A 9,849-nucleotide genomic window follows, 5' to 3' on the forward strand; every position below is an offset into this window, starting at 1 on the left:
ATTTTAAATGATTCATTACAATTTGATTCACTGATCTATAATCGATCCAGGACATCTTTAGCCAAAAAGACAAATCAATTTGATTGAATCGTAGCAATATAAATCAGTCCATCGATTAAGTTGATTACTTGTCACACCTATAGTCTGTTCTGCTTTTATGAGGACTCACAATTTCATTTTCAGAAAAAAAAACAAGACTTGATAAACAAGTCACCAGAGGTTGCTATACATTTTTGCATTCTAAGTGTTTTTTTCCCTAAATATTGATGTTTTCATGAGATATGAGGCTTTTGTGCAGGTAGCTTGAACCTGTTGACATTAAAGAAAAGCTCAGATTCAGCACAAACACCACTGTTGCACATCAGAGTAACTGAAGTAGCACACAACAACTGCCCATCCCTGTGGATGGAGGCTTATGTTGAAAAAGTTGCTCACTCCAGGGGTTTTTTTCCGCGTCTGACACGTCTTCTCATTCTATCTTGCTTTAAAATCAGCTGAGTTTGAGTTTTGCTCTATATCTCACTGCTGTGTTGTTCCAGGCACATTTGTTCCCAGTGATGTTTATGCTTGCAGGTTGAAACGTGTTTGTCCACCTGCTGGGTTTTCCACCACAGGGTTGAAGCCTGTAGTGGTAAAGAAGGTGCATACGATGTATGTGTCACAATGTGAGTGACTTTCAGCCCTTCTCATCATTACTATCCATCTGTCTATATTCAGCATCAAAGAGCACCCAGAGATAAAAGAGATCAGACATGCCTAGCTTGTTAGCAGGAGCTGGCACTGCTTAGAGCAGCTTACCGCTCATCCACAGCTTCAAAAGTTAGTCCCGGTTCAATGCATTGTGGGTCTGACTTCATTAATGCAAGTTTTTTAGCACTTCAGCAGAAAAAGGAGTGAAGGTGTTTGAGAATTTACATCAAATTACTTTTTTTTTTAAAGAAAAAAGATGTTTACTTTTAAGTTGAATGTGGAGTGGAATTTTATATCAAGATTCTTCTGTACTTCTCTTCTCTCAGCCTAATCTGCGAGGGGTGTGTCCACTGAGCCATGATGTCAGTCCAAACTCCATCTCTCTCTCGCTCTGGCTCCACCCCTTCTACCGGAGGTCTGGCTAATCGCCCTTCCCCGAACCCACCAAACTCTCTGAGCCTCCGCTCGTCTTACAACCAGCTGCTTGGCCGGGATATCATCAAGGAATCGATGGAAACAGGAAGCTCAGCCACCCTGCCCAAGAGCAGGCAGAAGAACACAATGACCAGTGTGCGAAGCGTCATGGGAATCAGTGACAACCTGGCTTTGTCGTCTAAAAACCAATCTGCAATCAAAGGTAGGGGCCTTCCAACCAAGTCTTCCTCCAGTTCCGCTCTCTACTCTTCATCCTTTTCATCGTTTTTTAACGGAACCAACCCCAAACTGGCAAAGAATGGAGCCAACATGCAGAGGCGAGCTGAGAGCCAGCAGTTGGAGCTGAGCAGGGCCAACACGGTGGACAAAATTCACAACCATCTGATTGATAACCCAAGTTCAGATTGGCCAGAGTTCGGCAAAGACAACTCACAGTTGCCCCCATATCGTAGAAGGACCAAGAGCTTCTTGGACTACCATGGCAAAGGTTGGGATCTGGATTTGGGCAAAAAAGATGACAAGAAAGAGAACAAGCATCAGCCGTCCTCGGAAAAGGAGCAGGCCAGTCCTGCGAAAGAGAGGGAGAGCCAAAAAGAAGAGAAGCTGAGCAGCAAAGACTCAAGTCTGGAAGAGAAGGAAGATGTGGAGGTTATGGTGGAGGAGGAGGAGGTGGATGAGCCCACTCCAACTCCAAAACAACCCCTGCTGCCAGTGGTGGTGGAAGCTCCGCTTTCCCCAACCTCCTCTTCTTCCACAGGCAGCCCGGAGTGGACACCAGAAAACCACAACAACCTCCAAAGCCAAGCAACACATGTCAGAGCAGAGCAGTGTGCCCAGGTTCAGGTGTGTCCTCGTAGTCCTGCTAAGCCCCCACGAAGCTCCCAGCCCCGCGTGATCAAAGTGGAGCTGCACCCCAACAACGAGAACCAGTTTTTGCAGCAGTACCCACCGTCTTCACCCAAACAGCCCAGAACGGCAGAGAAGAGCAATCCTACTAAGACCCAGGCTCCTCATAGCCTGACCATCCCTGAAGCGGAAACTGGAGTCCCTAAAGTGAGCTTAAAAATGGATCTGAATCCTGAAACTCCGTCGGAGGACGAAGACTCCAGCTGGACCACATTGTCCCAGGAGACACCCTCTCCACAGACTCCACATGAAACAGGTTAGTTGTGTTTTTGTCTGTTGATTTAATCAATTCAAAACAGTATTTTCTGTGTCAAAACGGTGATAGGACTTTTTGTACAAACATTTTCTTAAGCAAGCATCTGCAGCAATGCTGATGTTCAATCTGCTTTCCCTCCATCAACAGATATGTGGGTTGAGGGGGACCTGCCCCCGGGCTGGAGGGAGATATCCGACTCATCTGAGGTCTATTTCTGGCACATCCCCACCGGCACTACACAGTACGACCGACCTGTCGCCTCCGACACCACCTCGTCCAGTAATGAGCCAGAGGCTGAGCTTGACCAGCAAAGCGACAAACAGGAGTCTCTTAAGCTGCCGACGGAGGTGAGAAGACCCACAGAAGTCTTCTTTAGCATCATGTAAATGTTAGAAAACGTAATAAATATCATCATCATCGATTCAAATTTGTTTTCAAAAGGCTCATTATGGGCACAATTACTATTTAAATTAAGTTTTTGTTTGCTTCCAAGGACACTAATTGTATATATCTTTGGAAAATAAATAGCAAGATTGCAAAAAAAGGAAAGTACAAACAAAAAACTTGATCTTTCTTTTTTAATTCAAAGAATTTGATTAATTATTTCACTTGAGAATTAACTCCCTATTTAAATAAGTTGGGAACTCTTTCCTCTGAGCTCTGTTATGCATTTTAAATTAATAACATTTCACATAGCAAAGCATGACAGCATGTCACAAATGCAAAACATTTCTATCAAATCTCTCTTTTTTTAATCAATTGATGATTTTGTTGCCAAAGCTAATCCAGAGAAAAACAACAGCACTAATCAAACTTTTTTGTGGCTATGTTTAAGCAATTTTTTTGCTTTATGATAATTTTTGAAATAATGGAAAAGTATTCCGTTTGCCAGTTTCCAAGTTTGGTTTTTCAGCTGTTAAAAGGTTCTGTTAACACATCAAAATCCTAAAACATGTATCCTGTAACTATCAGATTGCCATATTCAGTTTGTTGTAAAGCTGCTAGTGATTCTTAATATTTCTTTTTAATCGATTTAGTTGTTTTTACCTAAATCTTCTTAAATATTTCTTCATTTTCACCCTTGTTTTCCCCGTAGCGTCCCAGCAGCCTGATATCTGACAGCTCGGTGGAGCCTGTTCCGTCCCCCAGCGGCTCAGTTTCCTCCCAGTCCTCCCCCTCCACACCCTCCAATGCTATGACTTCTCCTGGACACACTGTGGACACCACCACCCGCACCATCAACGTAAGTCTAATTATTTTAGCTGCTACTTTTGGAAACTGTTTTATAGGTTATCTGCCCTTAAAATAAATGGAAATGTAACCATAACAAAATTTAATATCTTTATAAATATTAAAAAAATATACATATTTTTATTAAATTCTGTTTATTTTTTGTAATCACTGCTGTGCTTTGTAAATTTAAATAATGCTAATTTCTTTCACAGGTGACATCAATTGAACTGAATATAAATTGTTTTTATACAAGTTGGTTATTAAATTGCCAAAACTAGTCAAACTTATTTTAAACTAATCAGGAAATCTTAATTATTATGATGCTAGCTTCATCTTCTTTTGTTTTAGGAGCTGAAGGACTATCCAGTCTATCCAGATCCCAGTCTGAAAGCTTTTGAAGGAGCAACTCTGCGCTATGCCTCTCTAAAACTCAAGTAAAACTCACACTGAAATAAAAAAAAAAATAATAATACTGTGTAAAGTCAATATTAATATAATCATTTTCTTCTTCTTCGCCACAGCCCTACAGCTCAGCTGCAGACTGTGGACCTTGACAGCACATATCCGGATGCAGAGGCAATGGTAATCTACTGAAAATGTGTAGCAGTATGTTTACAAGGACAAAGCTAGACGTGGTGTGAGACAAACACAGATGCAATACCTGTCATAAATAAATATGGGGCTTAAGTTTGTGAAAAATTGTTTTGGAAAAAATTTAAAAAATCTAATGCTACTGATAGTTACTTTTAGTCAGTTGTTTTTGCAGCCATATAAGCCTTCAAATTGTCCTTTTATTATTCTGGATTGACTAAATTACACAGCTGGAGAAGGTACCACTGAGCCGTGTTCAGTGTCTTGCTGCAGAATAAGCATCCGCCCAAAAGGCAGCGTTTTCCAAGGAAGCATATTATTCATCTCACTAAGACAATGTCAAAGCACATCCTGTACATGTTACAGTCCAATGCCTCAGTTTGAGAAATGTCTGGCAGCTAAGCGAATCTGTGCATAGCTGTCACATCTGACGTAACACAGCGAGCATCCTTTGGAAGGTGGAGATTGCAGGGAATAAATTAAAATACTCAACATCTCTGTTTTAGAATTCAACACATCCAGTTGGGAAAGCTTTTTTATTGTTTATATACATTTTTGGATACATTTTATTCCTAATGAAGTCAAACTGCCCTGTTAACACTCAGAAGCACAGAATACCACAAATAAATGGCTAAAAATTGTATAAAATATTGACTTTGTATTTCAGAATAAAAAGATTTATCAGCATGCATTCAATGTGATAATGAACTCGTTCACCTCCAATGCTCGCCTCTCTTTTTGAGAGTACAGCTCCCCCACCTGGTCATTCTGTAAACTGAGCTGCATGGAGTATGTTAACAGCAGCCGTGGGTTCACTTCAGGGATGTTCAAACTGTTGCTTAGGAGCCAACTGCAACCAGAGATCCAGCGATTAAAAAAAATTGCAAAAAACAATAAACTCCACAGGGCCCTGGAGATTCAACAATATATAAATTGTCTGCTTAAATTCATAAGTTATGGACACAAATTAGTATTTTGTGCTCATGAATTAGCATTTTGTGGCCAAAAAATAGCATTCTATTAGTGCTTTCTGCACATAAGTTAGTATTTCAGAATGATCAATTCCTAATACTACTTTTTGGCCACAAAATATTTATTTGTTTGCTTAAAAGACTAATTTGTGTGTCACAAATATAAATCTGCATGCACAAAATACTTTTTTATGAGACAAAAATATTAATTTGTGCAAACAAAGTACTAATTACAATCAATTTGTGTTCAGGAAATGCTAAATTGTAGCCACATATTGCTAATTTTATGCATAAATCCTCATTTGTGCTCACAAAATGCTAAAAAGGGCAAATTTGTTGCCACAGAAGACTAAAGAATATCCACAAAATAATAACCACAAAGTGTTAATAAAATACCAATTTGTGTTCACAAAATGCTAATTTGCGCACGCAAGATGTTAATTTCTGGCCACAAAATGTTAATAAAATGCTCATTTGTGACAACAAAGTACTAATTTGATGCCACAAAATGCTATTTTGCGCACACAAAATGCTATTTTGCGCACACAAAATGCTAAGTTAGGCACACAAAAAGCTAATAAAATGCTAGTTTATGGCCACAAAGTATTCATTTGTGACCACAATTAATTTGAGGAAACAAATAGTTTTATTATTATTATTATTATTATTATTATGTCTAGGACAGCATAAAATTAAAACAAATATGCAGAATTTAAAAAGGACATTGGAAGTTTGATTTACCATAAAGGATTACTGCGGTGACTGGTGCCAAATGAAAAGCATTAGTATGCGCAAAATACTTAAAAATGATTGAAGTTGTCTCGTGGCCCTCAGTGAGCGACTTCACCCTTAATGTGATTATCTGTAAATATGTTTGCACACCCCTGCTTATTATTTATCTTGTTCTTGAAAGTATTTCTGGTGACACAAATTTTAAGGTGTTAAAAGAAGTAAAGAAAAAAAATAGAGAAATTAATGTTTTTACTTTAGTTCTCACAATCACAAAATTACAATTTACGAAAATATATTAAAATAAATTATGCAAGATAAACTGAGTTCTCTGTTTTTATGTCCCAGTCCTTTCCAGTGCGTTCTCTTGGATGGGTGGAGATGGCAGAGCAGGACCTGTGTGAGGGCAGGAGCAGCGTGGCCGTCCACCAGTGCATCCGGCAGCTGTCCTACTGCAGGAGGGACATACGGGACTCAGCCGGTGTCTGGGGAGAGGTCAGTAAAAATGCAGTTATTCATGTAAAATCTGACAACCTCATCATGCCATAAATTTAAATAAAGCTGCACAGTGTTCCTGCAGTGCAGGGACCGATACTTGTTGAACACATTTGTTTCTGTATTGAGCTGCATTAATGGTTCATCAAGTTCTTGCATTCCTAAATTTGTGATAACAAAGTTGGATTAGAGTTATAGCAGCTGGAGGGTTGGCAGTTCAATTCCCAGCTACCCTGATCATATGTTGATGTGTACTTTAAGCCCTATCTTCAGTCGATTCACATCTGATGTCCAATGGATGTGAAAATGTTGAAAAAAAATAAAATATGACTGAAGAACTTGCATAAAAGGAAAAAATAGGAAGATTTTTCCATCAATTTTCCTCAACAAACGGTGATGACAGACTTTAGCTTTCAACTGCTAAAAAATAAATAGCCAAGGATTGAAAGAAGGCACAATTAGAAAAGAGAAGTATGTGTACGAGTGTTTTTAGACGTCTGACATGAAGTGAATCAAATCAAAAGAAAATGTGTTTATAAAGCTTTTTTCCCATAATTAACACCAAGTGCTTTAGAATAAAACAACTTCAAACCGAAAAACAGCACATATTTTAATTGATTAATTAATTGATTGATTTCAAGCAATTTTCGACAGTTAAAAAAAAGAAAAGCAAATAAAAAGACTGTTATATAAAAAAAAAAAAATCATAAAAACACACACAGTGCCCTCAACCCCATGTCTCCACATTACGGAAAATAACATTCACGTATAAACAAGAAAAGAGAAAGAAAGCAGAAAAATATTTTTATACCAAAAAGAAAAAAATAGCAGAAAACAGCCTTTTTTTCCCTCTTTTGTTTGATGCTTTTAGAGTCTCCTTGCTAAAGCCCTTGCTCCCACTTCTTCAATAGTTTCCAACAAATTGCAGCACAACAAACATGGTGAATAAAAAGGGAAAGTGGTAATTATTTCATACACCATCTAAAGCCTGTTTTCATCCACTTTCACTTCCACAGCAGAAACAACACACATCAGTATTTCACAGCTCTGTTTGTTCAATATAAACCTGACCCCGCCTGCAGGTCTATTAACGCTCCACAGATTGAACCTCTCCCCTTCAGTTTGTAACCTAAACCACAGCTTGACCTGATCCCTGCTCGTTGTCTTACAGGGTAAAGGGATGCTTTTAGTGCTGGAGGATCGCATGTTGAGCCTGGTGGACCCGGATGACCGCAGCTTGCTCCACTCTCAGCCAATCAGCAGCATCCGTGTCTGGGGCGTCGGGCGAGACCATGACAGGTAAAAGCAAAAGAAATGTTTAAAAAAGCAGGTGTTTTAACCCATAAGGACCGAAACCCAAAAATAGAATAATGTGAAATAGATCTCAAACTAAGTTATAGATGTTTTCTGTTTGTCCTAAAATGTTAACACTAAAAAAAAAAATAGTCCACAACACACTTAAGAGTAAACACTACGTCTATAACTGTACCCAGGCTGGGGAAGTTGTCCCATTATCATTCCATCAGTCTCCATGAAAAATACATTAGGGATTGTAATGATCCCACTGCTCAAGTCTTTGCCCCCTTCAGTTAAACCTTTGGTTTATCAATCGTTGGCCATCTTAACCTTCTATTATTGAGTTGACAATGTGCTGAAGCTAGCATAACTGCTAATAGAGCGATAGTCTTAGCCCTCATTGATGTAACTCCCCCCTGGGTGATTGCCGACCCAAAGATCAACCGTGTCAGTTACAAACCCCCCACATATCTGCAAAAATTTGTGCTGACATACCTCTTCATTTGAGATCTGTATGCATGCTTGTTTTGCATAAATGCAATATTTCACATCCACACTCACTAAAAAAAATTAAAAATCAGTTCTTTCAAAATAAAGGTTTTATTTCACACCCGCAAGTTTTTCAAGTTTTTTATCTGCTCCTGATTCACAGTGATTTGAATAAATATAAATTCAAATTTAAGCTTAATTTTCTTGATGAATGAAAAATGCCACAAGAATATGATAAAACACACATCTCTCATCAGAGTGGGTCTTCAACAGCTTTTCTCATTCCTCTGCCATCCTCAATTATTATCACCTCTTTTTTTTCTTTTTTACTCTTTTCCATTAGTGAACACACCAAGATTCTCACTGCATGTGTTTGAGGGCGATAAAGAGTGAAGCATAATAACTGAAAATCCTTCCACACTCCATCGTCCCGGGGGGCCAAGAAAACTTTCTGCTGCTGCCTCTCTTAGTGCTAATGGATAAAGTGTGTTGCTAAAAGAGGAAGGGCCTGCCGGCCTGTGATAGTTACCCCTCTTATCTTTTGTCCTCTAGACTTTTTCTCTATTCGTTTCTGCATAAAACATCCATTTTGTTCATATTTTACCCAAACGAATCTTCATAGTTTGCAGTCTGCTTTCTTTCTCTTGGTGCTTTTCTTGTGACTTTTTATATATAAAAGTTATTTTCTTTTGCTGATGGAATATTTATTTTATCTAATTTTATATTTTTCATGGCCACCTTTTTGGATGAAAGATCTTGAACTGTTTTCCTACCACTATTTTCTACAATATGTAATTGATTACTGTGACCACCAGAGGGCAGTGTAGTCAAAGTTTACTCTTCTTTACAGAAGAATCAATAAGTGAGCAGCTAAGTATGAATTTTTTTTAAACACATTTATTTTCTTGAGATATTTCTGGATTTTGGCATCGGCAATTTAAGGTGGCATGCTTCACAATTATATATGAGCTCTTAAAACAAATTGATAGATTTTGCACAACTAACATAGGTGTAAGAGAGCTCATTGGTTTACCTTTTTTTAGGTTTTGTGAAAGAAAACTGATTGATTAGTTAAATTAAAGATATTCATATCCTTACTGCTACAGGGATTAAACCGTGGCATGTGTGGTGTTTGTTTTTATTTCTGAAATGTTCAGTCTGTTTGAGTTTGTGTGTCTGCTCAGCTTTTACGTAACTGTCGAGTCAAATTCTGTGAAGGTAGATGAAGAGGTGAGGCATGAGGAAAAAATGAGAGCCCCCTTTAGATTTGGTGAGAACATGCACTTCAGAAGAAAATGCTAAATAAAGCATTAGCCTTGGCAGAAGGTGTGCTCTCTGACTGCTAATTGTTAAATATGTATTTTGGTTTTGGAGGAGAGGCCTCCTGCGTTGATGGATGAGTCATCAATCCATCAAAATGGCAAATTCTTGTTTTTTGACTTAGAAAAGGTAATCTTGAAAAAAAAAACGTTGACGTGCAAAATAATGATTCAGTCAGCCATCCACGTTCTCCCTTTTTCATTGTAGACTGGTCTAAAAAATATTTTCTACTTTTCTAAATGTTGGCTTTGTAGTTTAAATCAAACAGGCGATAAATTAAAGACACTTGCCTTTGTCTGGGTTTAGGTGCAATAGACCAAAGGAAAGCACACTGTGCTTAAAAAAAAAATACATTTTACTGCCAGGTTAGGCTCTGGTACTCCCGTGACCCCAAAGGGATACAGCAGGTTATGAAAATGGATGGATGGGAATTTTACA

At 38.4% G+C, this 9,849-nt stretch overlaps 1 protein-coding gene across 2 annotated transcripts in view; it reads left to right on the forward strand.

Annotated features, from left to right (window-relative positions):
- Window positions 1-9,849, forward strand: part of LOC112153230 (amyloid-beta A4 precursor protein-binding family B member 2) — a 32,259-nt gene that overhangs the window by 1,995 nt on the left and 20,415 nt on the right. For both annotated transcript variants that reach the window (XM_024283264.2, XM_024283263.2), the window contains exons 2-8: window positions 1,017-2,287; window positions 2,435-2,634; window positions 3,384-3,530; window positions 3,869-3,954; window positions 4,042-4,102; window positions 6,160-6,306; window positions 7,478-7,605. In XM_024283264.2, coding sequence (XP_024139032.1) covers window positions 1,048-2,287; window positions 2,435-2,634; window positions 3,384-3,530; window positions 3,869-3,954; window positions 4,042-4,102; window positions 6,160-6,306; window positions 7,478-7,605 — 2,009 coding nt within the window. In that variant the 5' untranslated portion in view covers window positions 1,017-1,047. The remainder of the gene's footprint in view (window positions 1-1,016; window positions 2,288-2,434; window positions 2,635-3,383; window positions 3,531-3,868; window positions 3,955-4,041; window positions 4,103-6,159; window positions 6,307-7,477; window positions 7,606-9,849) is intronic.

The sequence above is a fragment of the Oryzias melastigma genome, linkage group LG10 (assembly GCF_002922805.2).
Source record: "Oryzias melastigma strain HK-1 linkage group LG10, ASM292280v2, whole genome shotgun sequence".
In the NCBI taxonomy this organism is placed as follows: domain Eukaryota; kingdom Metazoa; phylum Chordata; class Actinopteri; order Beloniformes; family Adrianichthyidae; genus Oryzias; species Oryzias melastigma.